The sequence below is a fragment of the Passer domesticus genome, chromosome 8 (assembly GCF_036417665.1).
Source record: "Passer domesticus isolate bPasDom1 chromosome 8, bPasDom1.hap1, whole genome shotgun sequence".
NCBI lineage: Eukaryota > Metazoa > Chordata > Aves > Passeriformes > Passeridae > Passer > Passer domesticus.
The window spans coordinates 11,032,401-11,054,887 of NC_087481.1; the positions used below are offsets into that span (position 1 = coordinate 11,032,401).

The following is a 22,487-nucleotide window of genomic DNA, read 5'->3' on the forward strand; positions in this document are numbered from 1 at the left end:
AGAGTTATGACCTTTCTTCTTCTTTTCCCTTTTTGTCTCTAACCTCTTTTCAACAATTTGTTTGTTTTTTCTAGAGGAAGCAGTCTAGGTGGTCCAGTCTGGATTGGGAAGTGCTTGTGTCCAGCTGCAGCGTGGATGGGCCGTGCCCTTGGAGCAGGCTGAGGACATCGTTTGGGACCAGCTTTTCTTCCAGCCATGGATGGCATGAGGTGGGTCCCCGTCTGCTTGGCAGGGTGGGATCAGAGCTTTTGGGAGATGGCAGCGAGCACAGGAGCATCCTGCTCTGGGCAGCTGCTGAGCAGGTGGATGTGCCAAGGCTAGCTGCAGGCTGGGCACATGTCCTGCCCTCCTGCCCTGCTCCCAAAGGCAGCACTGATGGGCAGCTCTGGGCACTGCTCTGGGCACAGCCAGCACGGCCTGGGCACCGCGGGCAGCTGGGACAAGGGGACAGGAGCTTTCAGCTGACGGGCAGTTTCTGCTTTCTCTCCTTGCAGCCGGGCTCTGCAGATGCTGAGGCTGCTCTGGGCTCTGCCAGGGCTCTGCTGGAGCTCAGCACCGGGCCGGAATCAGCCAAAGAAGAAATGGTGTCACCTGCAGCACAGACTTGCTTGAGCATTTTGACAACGCAGCTCAAGTTTGCAGAGTGTACACCTCCAGAGGAAAACATGACACCTCCCAAAAATTAAACTTGTTCAATACCTTCTGAAATGAAATCAATCTGGGATGACTCCAAATGACATTTTTTCGCTTGCTCAAGCTGTAGCTCAGCCCTTCTCTGAACAGTTCTCTCCCCCACCTGCCTTTTACTTCTCAACTGCTCCCTTTTTTCCCCCAGTGAATTCCCAGCCCGTTGCTGTCTGCATCACTCAGTGGCCTTCCTTGTTGCCCATGACCACAAGGAAGGCCGAACCCCTGGTTTAGGGACTCATGCTGTCACTGGCTGAGGAGCAGCAATGTTTCAGAGGTCCAGTGGCATTTTAGTGTCATTCAGAGCCACTCTCCAGCCCTCAGCTCTCCTCACTGCTGAGTTCCCACTCCCTTCATCCTTGCAGCAGGATGAGCTCTGTGAATCCCCTTGAGCCTCCCCACTCTTCCCAGCCCACGCACCCACCTCAGTGAGGCTGAAGCTGAAGCTTCTCTGTCTCCTCTGGCACTCCAGTCCAGTCCCCTGTGTGGGGAGCCCCAGCCCCAGAGCACAGCACACAGCAGTGCAGTCCGGGCTGGAGCAGCTGACCTGCAGCCCTGGCTTGGCTGTTTGTGGCAGCTGAATGCTCCCTGTTTCCAGCTGTCCCTGCAGGATGGCCCCAGGGCAGAGCCCAGCCGGGCTCCCACTGCAGCCCCTGGAGCTTGGGGCAGACAGTGCTCCCAGAGCTGAGGTTCATGGGGAGCACCCGGAGCTGTGCCTCGCACTCAGTGCTGGCAAGTGTTGTGTTCTCATCTCCTGCAGCCTGAGGGGAAAACAACCTGTGCTGCCAGGCCAGCACTGCCCCTCTGGGCAGGGACAAGGCTGAAGGGCTTTCCCATTCCAGAGGATCCTGCACTGAGCCTTGGCAGGGCCTGGCAGGGCTGGAGCCGGGTCTGGCCTGCTGTCTGGGACTCGCTGCCCACAAACAGCCCCCACCCGCCACGCTCCGTCCTCCAAAGACAGAAGGGTCTGTGTGTGCCAGGGGCTCTTGGATGTCTCTGTACCCAGGGACAGAAGGGTCTGTGTGTGCCAGGGGCTCTTGGATGTCTCTGTATCCATGGACAGAAGGCTCAGTGTGTGCCAGGGGCTCTTGGATGTCTCTGTATCCAGGGACAGAAGAGTCTGTGTGTGCCAGGGACTCTTGGATGTCTCTGTATCCAGGGACAGAAGGGTCTGTGTGTGCCAGGGACTCTTGGATGTCTCTGTATCCAGGGACAGAAGGCTCTGTGTGTGCCAGGGTTTCCATAACGTCTCTGTACCCATGGGTATGGGATGAACATGGACAGTGAAAGTGTCAGTCACGTTGCTTGCACACTCCTTCCTTTGTACACAAGACAAATCCATGCACACCCCCACATATTGGTATATTAATAGGATAGGGATGGATAGAGACTTCGCACAGAGCTCTAACCTTGGCATAACTCACCCTTTAGCCAAAGACCACGGGATTTTTTCCCCAGCTCTGTGTGAGAAGGTGTCCCAGAGCTGAAGGAGCAGCATTCAGAAGCAGTTTCAGAATTTCTAGGCAGGAAGTGGAGCTCACAACCATCCACATAACTCACCATATTCATCAGGATGGGCTGCTGCTTCCCTAGGAATTTGGCCCAATGCAGACATGAGACTTGGAAAAATCCCAGCTCTCTGTGGGTTTGTGCAAAAGGGGGAGCAGCACAAACACTTTGTGCCTGCTTGGGGGACACAAGGCCCAAGGAGCTTTGGTGGCAGAGGGTGACCTGGGCTGGAGGCAGGCAAAGTTCCATTCCATGACATCTCAGAGTGGCACAGGACAAAGATCCAAGTACCCCCAACCCCACTGATGAAGTCCTTAGAGCGCTGCACATCCTCTAGGAAAAGCTGCTGTCAGACAATCTACTGGGATTTATAACTTTCATTTGCAACACTTTAAATCCAAATTTCCAACTGCAATATTTTTACACTCCAGACACAGTAATGCATAAATGCATAAGAGATCTTTCAATTTCCTATTGATTTAATCACAATTTAGAATAACATAATATTGCAAACACACCCCTGAATGTTTTAAAAAAGGGGTGCTGAAGTCAGTAAGACGAATCCATGCCATCAGAACATTTACAGAGTAACTGATTTCTCTTCTTAAGAAGATCAGTTCCTTCTTAATCCAAAGTTAGAGAAGATTTTCACTACACATTTGTTTTTTGTTTTTATCTTTCATATTTTTCTATTTTCCTTTTTTTTTTTTTTAACAGAGAACTCGTCCTAAAAAAGGAATGTACAGCAAAATGAGAAACATTTCTGATAAACAAGGAAAATATAGGCTCCTCCTCTGTTTACTTTTCTCTGGATACCCTAAAGAAAAAAATCTAGCAGGTATGAGCAGAGGTGTGAAGTGTTTCATTTGGACTGTGCTGGAGTTCAGCACTGCTGACATCCTGATCCAGTCAAGAGCTGCAGAATTCTTTTGCAGATCTTGAACTCTTGTGTTTGCAGGCACAGCACCTGCAGTGCTGATGCACCAATGCACATGAATAACTCTGTTATTCCCTCTCAGAATTCGGGCTCTGACCCAGCAGGAGGTGCTGCAGCCCTTTGCTCCTGGTTCCCATGTGGAGCAGCTCCCTTCCTGCTGGCTGAGCTGCTCAGGCAGAGCCCGGCAGCTCCTGGCCCTGCAGGGCTGAGGCTTTTCCCCATTGCTGGGCACAGACTGACAGAGCAGCACTGCTGAACACGGGCACACAGAGGGACCAGGAGCAGCTGCCTTTGGCCACCTGAGGCTCCAAGGCCCAAACTCTGAGCAGCCAGGGCTGGAAGAGACTCGCAGGCTCCCTGGTGGCTGTGCTGCCCCACTTGTGCCCGGCCCAGCTTTGCTTGGGGCAGAGGGAGAACAAGGGGCAGCTCCCTCCCAGCCCCAGCCCAGGGACCCCTCCAGCCCCAGGGCTTGGGGCACTGTCAGCACCTGCTGCTCCAGCCACCGCTCCTGCTGGCCCTGACAGCAACACCCAAACTGGGGCTGATCCCGAGGGAGCAGCAGCAGGGCCTGGATCTGATCCCTGACTCTGGGGCAGGGCTGGACAAATGACCCCACAGCAGCAGCCGCAGCAGCAGCAGCACATGGAGCTGACTTTCAGCACAGCCCCTGCCACTCTTCCCTCCTGTGTGCAGCGGTGTCACAGCAGCCTGAGGCACCTGGGAGCCCCCAGTGCCAGCAGGGACTTGAGATGGCAGCCCTGGTCTCCTGGAGGTTGTGCAAGGAACAGAGCTGGCGACTCCCTGTCCATGGGGAGCTTCCAGATGGAAAAGGCTGCTGTGCCCAGGCAGCTCCAAGGCCACAGCAAGGAGGGTCTCGACCACTGGATCTGTGCCAATCCCACAGTCCTGGGCAGCAGCCACTGAGCCCTGGGGGAGCAGAGGGCACAGCAAGAGGGACAAAGCCAGGCAAGGTCAGAGACTGGAGTGAGTCAAGACATGAGAGCAGGAACAGCTGCTCCATTGCACTCTTGGAGAAAGCTCCTGGCTGGTTCAAAGTGCTGAAAGGCATGAAGGGCAGAGAGGAGGCCACAGCAAACAATGCTCCTGTTTCCACACCTTCCCCTCTGCGTGTCCCAGAAGGAATTGGATGAAATGTGTTCTTCTCTCCAAGTCGTCTCGTTCAGCATGAGCAGCTTAGCACCAGCAGCTGAAGGAGCTGAAGCCTCAGGCCAAAAGAGCTGAGCAAGAGGAGACTTTCTGAGCAAATGAGTGCTGCTAACATGGACCTAGCTGAATTCAGCAGATAGAATCACGGAATCACAGAATCCTTTCTGTTGGAAAAGACCTCTGAGCTCATCCAGCCCAGCTGGTCACCCAGCAGTGCCAAACCCAGCACTAAACCACATCCCTGAAGTGCCAAGGCCTGGACAACAGTCCTGAGTGAGGCCTGAACAGCAGGCCCTGAGCCAAAGGTGGCCTCTGGATGAACCTTCCAACCAAAGGTTATCTTTGTATCTGCTCACTGATGAAATATGCATGGTCATTAGCACTGTGATAGATGTAGCCACTCATTAGTGACACATGTATTGATCTTTCTGTATTTGCAAGGCAGACAAGGCCATGAAATCTGACATCTGGCCTTGTTTGGGGCTGAAGGATCAAAGTCACCTCCCTTGGTTCCTCCTTGAGCCCTGGCCAGGCTTTGGGAGGGACCCAAGAGAAGGATGAAACCAGATGTTTCTGCACTAGAAGTGCTGTCAGTTTGTTCATTCAGCACTGTCAGAGCTGGGCCCTCTCACAGCGGGGTTGGAGCCTCACCTGTGGCTGGAGGCACCTGCAGAAATTCCCAGTGTCCAGGAGTGGCTCTGCAGCCCTTGGCTGGGACAGCTTCCCCCAGCTGCTGTGTGGATCTGGGGGATGGTGAAGTCTGAGGGTAAATGATGCTGGATCTTTCTTAATCACTGTAGGCAATCTTTGGTGGTGATGGTTGGGTGCATTGCTGAGCTGCTCCTTTTGTGATCCTTTGCTGCTTTGAGGTGCAGTAAATGACACTGATTCCTTCAGTTGGAGTCTGTGTCTTGGTGCTGACCCTGCCCACTGGTAAAACAAAACTGGTAGAGTCTGGCCAGATCACAGCAAAATGTCTCTTGTTAAATGTAAATGCGAGGAGTCGGTGCCATCAGAAATTCCCAGATGGGAAGCCCTTCCCTGGAGTTCCCTGGCTCTGGAGTGGGCTGAGGTCGCAGCACCGTGTGAGCAGTGGGGCAGTTGGTTAAAAGAAGGTGAACCCCTGGATGTCTTAAAATGTATCCAAAAATTGCATACGGAAAAGGAAACGAACTTGTGGGTTTGGGCAGACAAAGATGAATTTGTTAACAGTACATTGGAAACAGCACCTTCAGAAGGAACAATTCTTGTTGGAATGCTCCCACATGGAGCAACAGAAGAAGGTTTTAATTTTGAGCTCCGATGCATTTGTGCAAGTGAAATATTAATATGATAAATAACTATGTACATATTTATAGTATAATAAGACCTTAATATATATATATCTATATATATATATATTATATGTATTTATATACCTATCTAGCTATATCTATATTTCTATATCAATATCTATATCTACGTATAAAATTGTAATAATGTGAAATAGTGCTGACAATACTAATTTGGTAGCTTTGGCTGCTCAGGGATGTAACATTAAATACTCTACAGAAAGGGATTGGCCAGGACCCTAATGTTAGAGGTAAACTTTGTGAGATTGTATACAATGAACAAAGCAGGAGGGGATAAAATTGTCTGTTTTTACAGGGTTTGCTGATACTGTGATGCAGAGTGCTTTGTCTGTTACTGTGAAAAACACTGTGATTAAGACTGCAGGGTTTTTTCATGTGCCAGACTATCCTCAAGCTGCAGGATTGGTGGATCGGGTGAAGGGGTTGTTAAAAGAGCAGTTGAAAACATGAGGAGATGGGAACCTGTCCCCATGGAGAACCCATCTCCCAGATGTGCTCCATACCCTTAACAATGGCCCACTGAAGAAAATGGAAACCCCTGACTGTGTATGGCTGCACCCAATTTGCACCTACAACCATGGACAGAGAGACTTGGACTGCCTGGGAAACTGTTCTGGGTGTGATGGCTCCTGGCAGGGCCAGCCCAGAGGCTGCAGGGCTGGACCTTCATGTATTGGAATTAATTAGGATAAATCAGAAGCAAATGAGAGCTGTCAATACTGAGACAGGAATTCAGATTCCTCCAGGACACTTTGGTTTGGTAACTGCTCGCTTAGAGCTTGGCCTTGCAAATAGTTCATGTCATGGCAGGAGGAAAGGAGGAATTCATGCTCAATATAAAGGAGAAATTACAGTAATTCTGTTAAACAATTGTCAATAAGATTGTGTTATTCAACCCCATGACAGGGTAGCACAATTATTGATATTGCAATTTTAAGCACAATTGTGAAAAAAGGAGATCCATCTCCAGTCATTACCATTTGTGGAAATAAAGGGATTGGATCCAGCAGTCCTAATAATGGAGCCAGAGTGTGGGCCTGGAGGCCAAAAGGCCCTCCTGAGGCAGGTGAAGGAGCAGCTTCTAGGAAAGACAACATTGAATCCTGAAACCTGGATAGGAACAATGGGAATATGTCCCTGCAACCAAGTATTCTGTGTGAGAACAAGTAGATATTACAGGATACTGTTTTACACATCCTGCCAGACCAAATCTCCCTGTTTGCCCCAATGGCCCCTTTGGAAAATGCTCTAATCCACGGAGTTCCGTGTGAAGGCTGCTGTGACACTGAGGGACTTGCACAGAAATTCCATGCAGGATTCTGGGTGCCCTCAGGGACTGGGACCCGGCCCCCTTCCAGCCAAAGGGGAAAGGGCCCCACCAAGCCTTGTTAGCCACAGACAACATGGTACAGCTGAACAGCAAAGGACCTTGGAGGCATTCTTCTGGAATTAAAAAGGCACCACCTCCATGGACAACACAATTTTTATTCCTAACTTGAATGAGATTGAGCAAAAAGAACGAAGAACAGTGTCACTAAAGTACTGTTGATGTCTGTAAGTTGTACCTTGATAGTCAGCCAGAATCTTTGTTTGCCACAAACACCTCTAGTGTTTCACCAAGGGATTAGTCATCAAAATTTAATGATTAGTTCTTGCAATTTCAAGATCAGTGTAGCCAAAGTACTCCATGTCAGTAATTGCTGGGTTTGTTCTCAGCTGAAGTTGGGAGGAATGGGGTTCCCTTGGAGGGCCCACCCTGTGGGGTGGCCAGAACTCAGTCCATGGGCTCTGACTCGTAACTGTCAATGAAGGGACAGTTCAAGAAAACACAGGAATACAATGATCCCTTTGACAGGACTCACTAAGTTTTCCCTTCAGGAGAAACCGAAGCCTGTTCTAGTTACAGAGGCCACAGTGTGAGGGGATTTTTGTGCTTCACCATCACTCCCCATGTCAGTAGAACTTGGGCTGCTGGAGCTGGTTCAGTGTCAGTGTTACACCACTCCTGGCTGCAGGGCCACCATTTAGGGTCCTTCAGCAACAACCACAAGGAAGACCTGGAGCCCAGAGAACATTTTCCTCCCAAGGAGTGCCTTGGGTTTCAGAAAGCAAAAGGTTCTGGTTCTTCCTGTGCCCCATGTGTGCTGCCCCGTCCTGTGGAGTTGACTGGATGGATTATTAGAAGTAGCAGATAATGCTGTTAAATGTCCAGTAGCACATCCTATGGGCTCCAACAAACACAAATGGGGACTCCACAGAACCGCACGGCCTTGGATTATCTGCTTGCTGGCCAAGGAGGAGCCCTGGCTGTCATGGCACAGGAATGTTGCACTGCTGTCAGTGATGGGTTTGAAGGCCAACAGTCAGCAATCACCTTGAGAGAAAGAGCAGGAGAAGAGTGGCAGAAAGAAGAAAATTATTCTTGGTGGGATTGGCTTCATGGCTGCAAACTGGAGGCTGCTGTGAAATGCATTTGTGGTAGTGTCTGTCATCACTGCAGCATGTGCACTTGGTGTGCACTCTAACATTCCATGTGCAAGTTGTTGTGATGCTTTGTGCTGGGAAGTGGAGTATTGAGACTTGTCTTAAAAGAGACAGTCTCAACAAAAGAAAGGCATTTGATAAATAAGAGAGAATAGTAGCAACTCTTTAGGCATGTTTGAAAAGGAATATGAATAGCTCTGAGTAATGAAATGTAACAGCACTTATTTGAAGCACAAGGGGAGATGCCTTTATGCCTAATATCTAAATCTAAACAGTGTTATTGAAAGAATGGTTATGAAGGTTGTACTTCATTGTAGCTCTCAGGGCCCATCCAAGTAGCAAGGCCTGAACAGGCTGGGATCAAGGCCTGAACAGGCCCCGAGGCAAAGTTCATCTCTAGATGAACCTTCCAACCAAATGTTATATTTGTATCCACTCACTAACAAAGCGTTATTAACAACATGATCAGTGGATGTGTTCCTTGATAAAACATGGATTTCTCTTTCTGTATTCAGAAACCAGACAAGACCTCATCTGTCCTTGTTTGGGGGTGAAGGATCAAAGTCAACTCCCTTGATTCCTCCTTGGGCCCTGGCCAGGCTTTGGGAGAAACCAAACAGGAGAATGAAACCAGATGTTCCCACCCTAGCAGTGCTGTCAGCTTGTTTGTTTGACAGTGTAAAAGCTGTGTCCTTTCACAGAAGGCTTGGAGGCTCCTTGCCTGCAAAGGTGGAGGCACCTGCGGGAATTCCCAGTGTCTGGGAGTGGCTCTGCAGTCCTTGTCTGCCCCAGCTGAAGTGTGGATCTGGGTGATGGTAAAGTCTGAGGGTAACTGGTGATGGATCTTTCTTTAATCACTGCAGGCAATCTTTGTTAGTAATGACTGGATGGATTGCTGAGCTTCTTTTGTAATTCTTTGCTAATGAATATGTGCTTTGCTGAGATTATCCTTTTGTAATTCTTTGCAGCTGTGCATTATATAAATTACAGGATTCCTTAAGTTGGTGTCTGTGTCTTTGGTACTGACCCTACCCACTGGTGAAACAGGGCCCCTTGTTGCCTAAGAGTTACCTGGGAAGGCAAAAACCCTCACTCCAACATTCCCCCCATGTTCCTTGTTCCCCCCACTTCATACACTGAGCATGATGTCCTGTGGTCTGGGGTATCCCCAGGGTCAGTTGGGGTCACCTGTCCTGGCTGTGTCCCCTGCCAAGCTCCCCACAGCCCCAGCCCCTGCCCAGCGTGGCTGGAGGAGGGGCAGGACAGGCCTTGGCTCTGTTGCAGCTCAGCAAGAACAAAACCATCTCTGCGTGCTCAGCCCTGTGCTCAGCACCCGGCCCAGCCGTGTCTCAGTGCCAGTGTCTGTGCCCTCAGTCCCTGCCAGGGCTTTCCATGGCAGGGGCCAGGACAGGTGACCCAGGTGTCACCCCCAGTGAGGGCTGCCATGGAAACAGTGCCAGCACTGCCCCTTTCTGTCTGGCTGACCTGGCCTTTGGCCCTGGCAGTGCCCTTTGCTGCTGGTTCCTGGTGCCTGAGCGGCCAGCGCGGCACAGGGCAGGTGGCCATGGCACAAACCCCCAGCAAGGGATCCCCTCTGGCCCTGGGCAGTGACAGCAGCCCTGAGCAATGGGCTGGCGCGCTGGGTCAGTGCAGTGTCCATCCAACAGTGTCTTGCAATGGCCCAGTGCAGACTGGGATGATGATCCACCCTCACAGCTGGCCCAGGGCAGCTCTGCAGTGCCCTTCCCCACAGCCTGTCTGCACAGAAGCACTTGCTGGGTGCTCTGCATTTCCCTTCCCTCACTCTTGGGTCTCTCCCACACCTCCCAACTCAGAGCTTTCAGCTGCAAGGAGTTCAAAGCTGGTCTGTCCTTCAGGAGTTGGTCTAATTCTGCCCTGAGCAAACTCTGGATTTGTGTTTCTTGCAGAACTTCCTGTGTGTCTAAAATATTCTTTGCAGGGTTCTGCCTTAGGGAAGGGGAACCTCCTTGGTGGCAGCTTGGGCTTGGCACACACTTGAGGAGGATGTCTGTTTTCAATGGGGAAACTCCGGAGTTTTAGATTGCTTCAAAATATAAAAGAAACTGTACCCTCTTTGGCTGTGTACAGCCAGTTCTCTGAGCAAAGCAGGTCCCAGGTGAGTGAGGAGAGACAAAATGGGCATGGGGAATGTGGAGCAAGGTTGTCCACGCTGCATCAGAGCTCAAGGCACAGCTTCTCTGAGCAGGCCAGAGCTCCTTAGGAGAGTCCCTGCTGGATCAGTATCAGTCACTGAATGCTGCAATCACCTCTTGTGTAATAAGAACAGCAATAAAAGACACCCTTTAAAATAGGAATACATACTTGCTAGAAGCTCTTTGAAATATTTCTCCATAACTGAAAAAGTAAACCCTCCTAATGAACTGCAGTAGAGTGGAGGTAAATCAAGGCAGAGCCATGGTTTGGCAGGACTTGCTTGATGCTAACAATCCCCATGGTGCATTTGGAGCTGAGCCCTGGAACCTCAGGACCTGACAGGAGATTGTACAAACCTGTCCAGGAGTCAAAGTCAGAAGAAAACCCCAAAGTGTGTCAAGGCATGAATGGGTCCCACTGAGTTCCATCCCAACACAGGCTCCTCATAGACTCCTTGGAGGAGAGAATTGGGAGCCAGGATGGCACCAAAACTTCTCAAAGACTCGGTGTGAAAAGGAAAATCCAAAGTACTTTAAAAACCTTGAGTACTTCAAAGTATTAATGAGCCCCACTGAGTGTCAGTACAAAGATCTCAAGGGACTCGTTAATGCAGATAATTGGGGCCATGATTGCACAAACCTCACCCAGAGTCTGTATCAAAAGGGAAACACCGAGTGCCTTAAAATAACTGAAGTACCTTGAAGTATTAATGAGCCCCACTGAGTGTTGTTACTGACAAAGCCCCTCCAGGGATTAATTAAAGCAGATAATTGGAGTCTATGATTGCACAAACCTCTCAGAGACTCCAAGGCAAAAGCCAAACCCAAAGTCCTTTGAAAAACCTGCATTCCTTGGGAGCATGAAGGAGCTCCCAGGGCATTGCTGAGCAAGGCTCCCCAGGGACTCCTTCCAGCAGATCCTTGAGGCCACTGGGATGTGGGCTAGGGGGGGATGCTGAGGGCAGGACAAGGGGCTGACAGTGCCCAGCCTGGCTGGGGCTGTGCCAGGAGGCCCCAGGGCCTCAGGACAAGGTGTCTCCTCCCAGCCCTTGGTGGCACAGACCCTGCTGTGCCCCAGGGCACCAAGACTTGGCTTCTCTTTGTCCCCACCTGGCATCAGTGCCTCCAGTTCTCTGCTCTGCCTGGGGCCTGGGGACACTTTCTCATTTGTGTCCCTCAGTGGGACCCATTAAAAGTCCAAGAAACTTTGGAGTTGCATTCTGACTTGGAGTTCTGGAGAGGTTTCTTCAGCTGCCTCTGAGGGACTGATGTTCAGGGCCTGAGCAAAAAGCCTCAGAGGGTCATTAAAGTCCTTGTGCTGTGTCTGTGCTGCTGAGCTGGGCTGGGCTCCTGGCACAGAGGCAGCTCCTGGTAAGCAAGAAGAACTTCAAAAGCACATTTCTCTTGATGAGCAGCTCTTGTGGCAGCCCAGCAGGGCTGGGGCACTGCCTGCAGCCAGCCTGGGCACAGCACAGAGGCACAGAGGGGTGAAACTCAGCCTGGGCTGGGAGCACAGAGCAGAGCTCACTCAGGGCTCACTAGAGCAGAAATCATCCCAAGTTTGAAACAGTCATTCTCTGGCTGTGGAAGAGAAGCTGCAGCTCCTGCAGGGATCTCCTGGAGCTGGCGCATCCCACAGCTTTTAGGAGCTTTCAGGAGGACTCTCAGAGCTGCTCCAGGGCAGGGATGTGCTCCCAGGGCAGGGCTGGCTTTCCCTGCTGCCCTAGCTGAGGCACAGCCCAAGGCGGCTCCTGTTGCCAGGCTCTGCTGCAGGGCTGAGCAGCCGCGGGTGCAGCCAGGGGTGCCCAGGGCTGTCCTGCAGAGCAGGCTCCTGCAGCCCGGGGCGCTGTGCTGGGGCAGGGACTCTGCTGCCTGCCAGGGACAGCTCTCAGCCAGCCCGGGGAGCTGCTCCAAGCGCTAGGGAGAAGCTGTGGGCGGAAGGAGCCACCCTGAGCTGGGCAGGTGCTGCTGCTGAGAGGGGCTGGGTGGGGCAGGGCTGCTCCCAGCTCCACACCAGCCTGGGCACAGCTCCAGAGGGCACTGCCCAAAGAAGGTAAGCCTCGGATTGCTGGGAAGATCAGTAGCATTCCTGTGAGTGTTTTCAATTTCCTGCTTGGAGAAGGATGGGAAAGTTGGGATTACGACAAAAAGATTTTTTCATTTTATACATTTTTTTCATATATTTGTAGCTCTTTAAATTACTATTATATAGTTATAAATCTATAATTCTTACTTTACTAAACTCTTAATTAACTTGATTAAAGTACTATTATATATTTATATAACTGTAATCCTTCCTAAATTTAGGAAAGTTTCTATAGTACATTTGCTAATGTTGGTCTTTGATTTTAGAACAATAAGCTGACTGTCTAAATACATTCCTGAAATGGTGTATACTCTTATTATCAGCAAGAGGACCTACAAGAAGTACATTTTGTTTTTTGACCAGAATGTGAGCAGCCATAACAAAAAGTGAAGGCAAAGAAGCCCTTGGACCTATTCCAATGGGTTGAGCTAGGGGTGTGTAACTGGGGCAACTAAACCTGCTATTGGATATTCCGGTTAAATAACCTAATTAATCAATCTTAATAAATTGTTGAAATCTGGGGCTGGGTGTGCCCCATCCCCACTGGGACACCTGGAAGCTTCCAATAAAGGTCTGGTTTTTACTTTACTGTTCTAACATGGTTGCAAGGGGTTTTTTTCTCTTTAGATAATAGACATCAGGGGAATGAGAGGAGCAGAAAAGGAATTGTAATCCCAGAATCACAGAACATTCTGATTTTAAAGAGACACACAGGATCATCCAAGTAGTGTTTGAACACTTACAGAGACTCCAGAACTGTAACTTTGGCTGGTCAGTCTCTCTAATGGGAGCCTCCCAAAGGACCCTCAGCCCTGGACAGCAGCAGCATCACCTCTGCAGAGCCCAGCAGGGCTCTCCTGAGCTGTCCTTGCCCACCTGCACACAGAGCCTGCCCCAGCCAGTGCCCTGCACACAGGCAGGTTTCTGTAGGGCTGGGGCCAGGGCACACAGGGTGGGATGGGCTCTGTGAGCGCTGGCAGGGACAAGGCTCCTCTCAGGAGGGAATGTCCAGGCCCAGGGAGATGCTCAGGCAAGGAGAGGGGGCTGAACAGAGCAGTGCTGGGGGCAGGAGGGCACTGTTGGTGTGTGGGAGGTGCCGGGCACAGCTGAGCACGGGAACACTGTCCTGAGTGCCCAGCTGTCTCTGCCCTGCCCTCTCAGGCACAGCACCACAACGTCTTCTCTTGTTTCTGCCCTGCCCTGATATTGTCACTGTTATCTGCTGCTCTCAGGGAAGCTCTGGCATTTGCAGCAGCTGAGTCAGGCACTGCCCTTGGCATTCCTGCCAGGCAGGGGTGTCCATGGGAATGGGGTGTCCAGGCTTCCCTGGGACCTGTGGGGCTGTGGGCAAAGCAGTCCATGGGAAAGGGGAATGAGCTGAGCCCCCTCCCTGAGATCCCATCATGGGCACAGCCGGGGATCTCCTTGCTGTGCCCTTCCAAATTCAGAGCTGCTCTCCTGGGTGTCCCCATGCACAAGCCTGGCTGTTCCTGGCACACTCAGCCAGCACAACTGGAGCTCAGGCAGGGACCTGGGGGAAGGATTTCCCAGAGCAGGAACAAGGGTGGGTGAGTCCCAGCAAGGCAGGCTAGAGGGGATGGCCCAGGTTTGGCTCAAAGCAGCGTCTCCTGACTTGTCACTGTCCTTTCTCCATGAACAGGTCCCCACGTGCAGCCCCAGCAAATGTCCAACAGCAGCTCCATCAGCCACTTCCTCCTGCTGGCATTGGCAGACACGCGGCAGCTGCAGCTCCTGCACTTCTGCCTCTTGCTGGGCATCTCCCTGGCTGCCCTCCTGGGCAACGGCCTCATCATCATCGCCGTAGCCTGCGGCCACCACCTGCACACGCCCATGTTCTTCTTCCTGCTCAACCTGGCCCTCAGCGACCTGGGCTCCATCTGCACCACTGTCCCCAAAGCCATGCACAATTCCCTCTGGGACACCAGGACCATCTCCTACACAGGATGTGCTGCTCAGCTCTTCTTCTTTATGTTCTTCATCTCAGCAGAGTATTTCCTCTTGACCATCATGTGCTACGACCGCTACGTGTCCATCTGCAAACCCCTGCACTACGGGACCCTCCTGGGCAGCAGAGCTTGTGCCCACATGGCAGCAGCTGCCTGGGCCAGTGCCTTTCTCAATGCTCTCATGCACACAGCCAATACATTTTCCCTGCCCCTGTGCCATGGCAATGCTCTGGGCCAGTTCTTCTGTGAAATTCCCCAGATCCTCAAGCTGTCCTGCTCCAAATCCTATCTCAGGGAACTTGGGCTTCTTGTGTTTTCCATCTGTTTAGGACTCGGTTGTTTTGTGTTCATTGTTTTCTCCTATGTGCAGATCTTCAGGGCTGTGCTGAGGATCCCCTCTGAGCAGGGAAGGCACAAAGCCTTTTCCACCTGCCTCCCGCACCTGGCTGTGGTCTCTCTGTTTGTCAGCACAATGATGTTTTCCCACCTGAAGCCCCCCTCGATCTCCTCCCCATCCCTGGATCTGTCAGTGTCAGTTCTGTACTCGGTGGTGCCTCCAGCCCTGAACCCCCTCATCTACAGCCTGAGGAACCAGGAGCTCAAAGATGCCCTGAGGAAAATAATGACTCCATCATTTCAGAAGCAATAAACTCTCTTTTTTCTTCTCAGAACCTTCTGAATGTAACTCTTTACAATCTTGGCCTTTTTTTCCTATTTGTCCATTTTGTCACTGGGACCTTTTATTATTATTTTTCTGGTGTTAAAATATTTTTTATACGATACTGTAGTACTACTCTGTATTTCTACATGAACTTCTACTTCTCTTTTGTAACACAAAGGATTTTAGCTGGCTTGTTCCCTCTGCATTTGAATAAAAACAAGTGGCTGTCCTGACCTGTGTTTCCAAGGCATTTCCTCAGCCCTTCTCTGGCTCTGCAGGGGCAGTGCCTATGAGCAGAGGTGGAGGGAAGGGGCTCCCAGCACATCAGCACAGCCAGGGACAATGGCCCTGCCTCTTTCCACATCTGCTCCTCCCAGCTCCACACTCCCCTTCCCAGCCCTGCTGTGGGTGCCAGGCCGGAGTGCTCTGGCAGCTTGGTCACTGTCCTGCTGCGTGTCCGTGCTGTGCCCTCAGGCAGGGACAGGCCATGGGCACTGCTGGGACACAGCTGGGCTCCAGCACAGCAGCTCCACCAGCAAAGGGCATCTCCTGAGCGCAGGCCAGGAAGGCTTTGCTCTCCTCCAGAGTCACTCTCAGGACTCTCAAGAGGCTCCTTGTGTTCCTTGTTCTCCCAGGGCTCAGTGGGATGAGATCAGGATCTCACTGAGGCCTTCAGGGGACTCAGGTCTGGGTCAGGTTTTGCTTGTTGGTGACCAATGCCCATCAGATGCTGAATGGTCTGTGCTGAACCTTCCTGGGGCTCTGCAGCTTGTGCCAGGGCTGATGGCAGGAGAAGGTTTGTCTGGAAGGCCTTGGGAGCTGCCAGGAGAACACAGGGGACCTGCAGGGACAGTGTGTGCCAGGGACCAGCAGGGAGTGGAGCTCATTGGGCACAGGCCTGGCCAGGCTGGGCTCACCCCGAGATCAAGGACTGAATGTCTGCTGTGAGCCAGGAGAGCTCTGCAGCCCAGGGACACAGCAGGCCCAGGGAAAGGAGTCTGGGCACTGCCTGCTCTGACCCTCAGGGAACTCCCCCAGGAGGATCCAGGGCAGCCCCAAGCCCCTCTGGCAGCCCTGGCACAAGGCAGGCACCTCTGAGCCCCCTCCATGGCCCTCAGAGCCTGTGTGGGAGGGGGTCAGTGCAGGGAGCACCATCAGCTGCCTCTGTGTGCCAGGCTGAGCAGCAGAGCCCAGCAGAGGCAGCCCAGGGCCCCGGGCAGCACAGCCCCCGTGCTCTGCAGAGCAGCAGCCCCAGCTCGGGGCTCTGGGCAGCAGGGCAGGGGCTGCAGCAATGGCTGCTGGGGCCAGCACAGACGTGTTCCCCTGGGAAAGGCTCTGGGGGCAGCTGGCGTGGGCCAGGAGCAGAGCAGGAGCCCGTGGGTGTGCAGAGGAGCCCTGGCAAGAGGCTGCCCTGTCCCTGGGCCAGCAGGAGCTGCCTGAGGAGCCCCGGGGCCAACTCTGCTGCTGGGCTGGGCAGCGGGGCTGGCCCTGGGGTTGCAGGAGCTGCCCGAGCTGAGCATCTGCTGAGCATTCCAGACCCAGAGTGGCTGTCCCTGACCTCCAGTGCCTGCAGTTCCTGCTGCAGGGCCAGACCTGACTCTGCTGCTCTGCTGGGCTGTGGCAGGGAAAGGCTGAACTGGGCAGTGCCAGGGAGAGGAAAATGATGGACCCCTGTCCCCACGAGTTCCCACAGTGTCAGAATGGGCTCCATGGTTCCATGAGGCCCCAGGGTCACAATGGCCCCTTGGTTTCGTTAAGCCCCACCGGGTCACAATGTCACAGGAGGCCCTGCAGTGTGACAAGGGCCCCTTGGTTCTATGGAGCCCACAGGGTCAGTTTTGCCAGTGGGCAGGGTCAGCACCAAAGACACAGACACCAACTGAAGGAATTGTGTCATTTATATAAGGTAAATCTGCAAAAATTACAAAAGTAAAGCACATAATTATTAGAAAATAATTACAATAGGAGCAGCTCAGCAATGCACTCAATCATCAGCACCAAAGATCAAAGATTGCAGCAGTGATTAAGAAAGATCCAATACCAGTTCCCCTCAGGCTTTACCATCCCCCAGATCCACACAGCAGCTGGGGGAAGCTGTCCCAGCCAAGGGCTGCAGAGCCACTCCTGGACACTGGGAATTCCTGCAGGTGCCTCCAGCCACAGGTGAGGCTCCAACCTCGCTGTGAGAGGGCCCAGCTCTGACAGTGCTGAATGAACAAACTGACAGCACTTCTAGTGTGGGAACATCTGGTTTCGTCCTCCTCTTGAGTTCCTCCCAAACCCTGGCCAGGGCCCCAGGAGGAACCAAGGGAGGTGATTTTGACCATTCAGCCTCAAACAAGGCCAGATGGGGCCTTGTCTGATTTCTAAATACAGAAAGGTAAATCCATATTTCACCAATGATCACATACAGAGATCATACTGCTAATAATTATTCATTAATGAGCAGATACAAAGATAACCTTTGTTTGGAAGGTTCATCTAGAGGTCAGCTTGGCCCAGGGCCTGCTGTTCAGGCCTCACTCAGGGCCTGGTGTTGAGGACGCAGGACTTCAATCATTACTTTAACCTGCAGATGAACTACAACCTTCTTAACAATTCTTTCAACAACACAGTTTAGATTTAGGAATTAGGCATAAAGGCATTGCCTCTTGTTTTTCAATTAAGTGCTGTTCAAATTCATTACTCAGAGATATAATTCGTATTTCTTATAAAACAGCCTTAAATAGTTGTTATTCTCCGTTATTTTATCAAATGTCCCTTTTTTTTTTGAGACTGTGTCTCTTTCTAGACAAGTCTCAGTACCCCATTTCCAGCACAAGGTGTCACAACAACTCTAACATGGAATCATAACACACCAAGTACTCACACTGCAATGATGACACACTGCCACAAATTCATTTCAGAGCAGCCTCCAATTTGGCAGCCATGAAGCCTATACCAGCAAGAAAATTTTTCTTCTTGCTGCCACTCTTCTACTGCCTTTTCTGTCAAGGTGATTCCTGATTGTTGGCCTTCAAACGCAGCACTGATAGCAGTGCAACATTCATGTCCCATAAGAGCCCAGGTTCCTCCCTTGTTGAGATGAACTCTCCGTGTGTAGAGACACAAGGCTTGGCTCCATGTTTCTCAGAAAGCTGATTTATTATCTTATGATATATTAAAATACTACATTAAAACTATACTAAAAGAACGGAGATAAAAGATCATCGGAAGGCTACAAAGAAAAAGAATATAATAGAATGCATAACAAAATCTTGTGACTGCTCACAGCCTCGACACAGGTGGCTGTGAATGGTCATCAAGTGAAAACAATCCACATGGATCAGTGGAAGATGCACCAGTTGCATTCCACAGCAGCAGATAGTTATTGTTTACATTTCTTTCCTGAGGCCCTCAGCTCTCAGGAGGGGAAAAATCCTAGCAAAGGATTTTTCATAAAATATCATAGCTACAAACAGGCTCAGCACAGAGGTGGCTGTTGCAGGTGCCCAGGTTTGGAGGGAAGGCTGCAGCTCCTGGGGATGTGTTGGTGTGGGGCTATAAGGTTTGTGCTGGGTCCCTGGAGCAGTGGGAACACCCCACTGGGAGATGCACATCAGGAAATGGGTGCAGAAAGGGCCTGAAGTGTGACCAGCTTTGGTGAAGGGTTCCATAGGAAATAATATTTGTACTGAAATTTCGGACAATTTGAGGCTCCTTCTCATATCCTTTGCTCGACGAACATTCCCCCTTTGCAAAAGCTCGGGGAATCCTGAGCTCACACAATGAAAATCCCTTATAATTATATCTCTTTTCTCTTTTCTGATGTTGTCATCCCAGCAGGAGTCAGAGGAAGAGAATATGTGTGACCTGCCTGGCTTTAACGTTGTGCCAGGAGCAATGCCACGGGGAAGCTGGTCAGAGGGGCATCTGAGAAGTGTGTGCTACATCAGTGATGTCCTACTACTGATCTTTGCACAGAGATGAAAAAGTATCAGTTTGCATGGCCTGAATGTCTGGCTCTGGACATTCTGCATTACACAAGATGTGCTGAGCTCATCTGGCTCTGAAATATCATCTCTGCACCTTAGCCAGGAACAGCATCAGAGTTCTGAACAGATTCATCAAAATCAGTCAAAAGCCAGAAGCAAACCTTGGCAATACACATCGGTGGCAGGTGAGGAGACCAAAAGCTTCCATTCTTGTTCTTGCAGAATGAATTCAGCAATAAAATAATCCTCTCTCTTGGTATTAAAATACTTTAGTTTCAGCTCTGCCCCAGACTATCAGTGTCAAGTATTTCTCTGGGTACTTGGGGGTAGGTTCTCCCCCTGGAGCTCTCTGCAGGTTGGTGCTAATTCAAGATGTTCCCTCAGGTTCAGATGTTTTGCTGCCTAAGCAGAGTGTGCAGAACAGGGATTACAAGCACTGATATTTGCTGTGCTAGAAAATCCAAGGGACAAATTTGTGCCAATGAAGGTCACACCTTGAACTAGGAGGATCAATTCTTGTGCTCACCAGAGTCTGGGGACAGAGAGGGCTTCCAAAGGAAATCTTGGTCCATGTGGGGCTGAGGCTCCCTCCAGGCTGGCTCCAGCCCCTCAGGGTGCCCAGGAGCAGGGCTTGCCCACAGCCCAATGCACTCTCCTTAGCCCTGGGGCTGCCCAGGGAAGAGCCATGGCTGAGGCTCTGCAGGAGCACACAGGCTCAGCCCTGCTCCAGCATGGGATCCATGGGCCAGGGCACGCTGGGCTTTGCCCCTACAGCTCCCAAGTGTGTCCAGAGAAACTGCAAGGAGAGGCTCACCTCTGTCAGGGGAACCCCTCTGTGCACAGGGACGCCCACTCCTGGGGTGGCTGTGCCAGGGACCTTCAGCCCTAGAAACCTGGAGCAAGTGGAAACTACAACTTGGCAAAATGCTGCCTGTGCCTGAAGCAAATGCAAGGAGAACTGGGGTGTGAAAAGTAAAATTTGTTTATTACAGAAAAACAGCAGCAAAAATGCAGAATACATTTACATTGTAAGAATATTTGTAACAACAACAATCGATAGAACATATATACATAAAAACCTACCTAGCAAAACTATGGGAAACGTATTTACAGATGTCAAAAATAGCACTACAATCTACATTCTAAAGAACAACAACAAACTGTAGAACATACATACAAAGGTTGGTGTCTCTGTCTGTGCTGTCCATCGCACCTGGAAGAAAAGCAAATGCCATGGTCACTCCAGTCAGGCACAGAGGGCTCTTGCATGTGCCCCCAGGCTGGCACATGCTGGCCCAGCAGCAGGACTCTGCTACCAGAACTGAGCCTGGCTGGGTCTGGCATGGAGCTTGTGTGGAGCAAAGCAGGCACAGGACAGGCTGTGGATGGCCACCGGAATCCAGTGCCCTGGGTACAATGTCCCTGAGCAGGGAGCACCCAGCCCAGCCCCAGCCTGGCAGCAGGAGACCCACTCTGCCTGTCCTGCTGCTGGCATTGCTCTTCATGCCAAGATCATGGCCTCTTCCTCACCTTCTTAATCAATATCCATGTCCACAATGGACTCTTCCATATCCACATCCATCTCCTCTTCCACCTTCACCTCCACCTCCATCTCTTCCTCTCCAGGGTCTTCTCCCTCTGTCTCCATGTCCTCCTCTCTATCAATCTCTGTATTCACCTCCATCTCCTCCTCTCTGTCTGGGACAGCCTGTAGAGGTAGCAGAACCTCAGAGTGGGCTCCCTGTCCCACTCCATCCCCACAGAGCTCCAGACCACCCGGGCAGGTGCGGGGTGTCCACCTCCATGGAATGGCACCATACCTTCCCCAGAACAAAGGGGAGCATCCTGCAGGGCTGGATGATGAAATCCAGGAACTCAGGAGGTGTCAGGAATGATCGGGGTATCGGGGGGATAATAAGAGTGAAAGGCGAGGGCAGGAACAAGGTGAAGAGCATGCAAACACAACGGCCAAGGGTTGTGTTGTGCCCTTTGTTGGGCGCTGGACGTTCCAGCTGGAGCGTGGGCTGTGACATCACAGTTCCCAGGCTCCATCTGAAGTGGACAATGGAGACCATGGAATGATGGAGTCCCTGAATGGTTGGGCTTGGAAGGGAGCCTGAAGAACAACATCTTGTTCCCAGCTGAGCAGTCTTCCCCCAGAGCAGGCTGCTGAGAGCCCTGTTGCCAAGGATGGGGCATGCACAGCCTCTGTGCACAGCCTGGGCCAGTGCCCCACCACCCCCAGTGGAAAAGAGCAGCTTCCTTAGATGCAGCTTCAATCAACCTGCTGCAGTTGAAAGCCAATCCCCCTTGTCCTGTCAGCACAGGCCCTGCTGAACACTCTGTCCCCTTCTTTCCTGCGGGACCCTTCCAGTCCTGCAGAGCCACAGTGAGGCCTCCCAGTGTCTCCTCTCTCCAGGCTGACCATCCCCAGCCCCACTTGCCCAGCAGTCAGTCACATCAGGGCCAGTCAAGGCTGCAGGGTAGCAAATAGCATCAGGAACTGAGAGATGCAAGCTTTAGACCCAGGTTTGCCTCTAAATGTACAAAATTAATAACAGTGGAGGGGAAGATGGTGGGACACTGGTTCTGTTCTAACTGGTGATTCATTTTTCTTCTTTTCTGTCATGCTGCCCCAGGTTTTTCTGTTTGAAAGGAAGCTTGGCACAATGTCCATTGTCTTCTCCATTTGTGAAACACCAAGCGGAGTCTGGGCAGGCTGATGATGCAGAGCACAACCTGAAAATACACTAGTGATCCTGAGCCTGGGGGATGCAGCTAAACCCAGCCAAAAGCAATTTCTGGAAAGCTGATCCTGGTTTACATTGTCTTGAGTTTGGCTTTGCCAACTTCACCACTCATTTATGAAAAAGCAAACAAAAAACTCAAACCAAATCAGACAAAAACCCAATCAAACAAACAAACAAACAAACCAACCAACCAACCAACCAACCAACCAACCAACCAACCAACCAACTAACCAACCCATGCAGCAAACCAATCAAAGAGATAAAAAATGCCAAATAAAACTAAAGGAAATGAAGAGTTAGTACTAGTTGTGAGGATAGCACAGCAGGCAAATGGCTGCTTGCCACAGGATCACCATCAAAAAGCCACATAGAACAGCTGCTCCAAAATATACCGAAGAGGAGAAAAAGAAAAAGTGATCCATGGCAACTTTGGGGGCAGCTCCACATTCAGGTGAAGGATGAGCATGCAGTGGTACAGATCCAGCATTGCCCACCCTCCAGGCTGCTGATTCCTCCTGGTGAAAGACCCTTGCAGGACTGTGGCCCCTCTCAGTGCAGTGTCAGTCACTGCCAGAGCCCTCAGCTGAGCCACTGGCATTTGCAGAGTGACATCCAGCCGCAATCCTGCTGCCTGCTGAGCATCTGTGGAAGATCCTGAGCATCTTCATGCCTAGGACCACAAAACAGCTCAGGATTTCTCTGAACTGCTTTTCAGGAGAGGTTTCCATATCCCCATGAG

At 51.3% G+C, this 22,487-nt stretch overlaps 1 protein-coding gene and 2 long non-coding RNA genes across 3 annotated transcripts in view; 2 read left to right on the forward strand and 1 right to left on the reverse strand.

Annotated features, from left to right (window-relative positions):
- Window positions 1-713, forward strand: part of LOC135305824 (uncharacterized) — a 42,035-nt gene extending 41,322 nt beyond the window's left edge. The window contains exon 2 of the long non-coding RNA XR_010366802.1: window positions 495-713. This is a non-coding gene — a long non-coding RNA (uncharacterized LOC135305824). The remainder of the gene's footprint in view (window positions 1-494) is intronic.
- A 13,603-nt stretch (window positions 714-14,316) lies between these two features.
- LOC135305590 (olfactory receptor 14C36-like) lies at window positions 14,317-15,264 on the forward strand. The gene has a single exon (XM_064429326.1). It carries the CDS (start codon window positions 14,317-14,319, stop codon window positions 15,010-15,012), a length of 696 nt encoding a protein of 231 aa, XP_064285396.1. The 3' UTR covers window positions 15,013-15,264.
- Window positions 15,265-19,964: 4,700 nt separating this feature from the next.
- LOC135305825 (uncharacterized) lies at window positions 19,965-21,008 on the reverse strand. The gene is made up of 3 exons (XR_010366804.1): window positions 20,819-21,008; window positions 20,529-20,706; window positions 19,965-20,211 (listed from the first exon to the last, which is right to left on the reverse strand). It is a non-coding gene; the product is annotated as an uncharacterized LOC135305825 (long non-coding RNA).
- Between the last annotated feature and the right edge of the window lie 1,479 nt (window positions 21,009-22,487).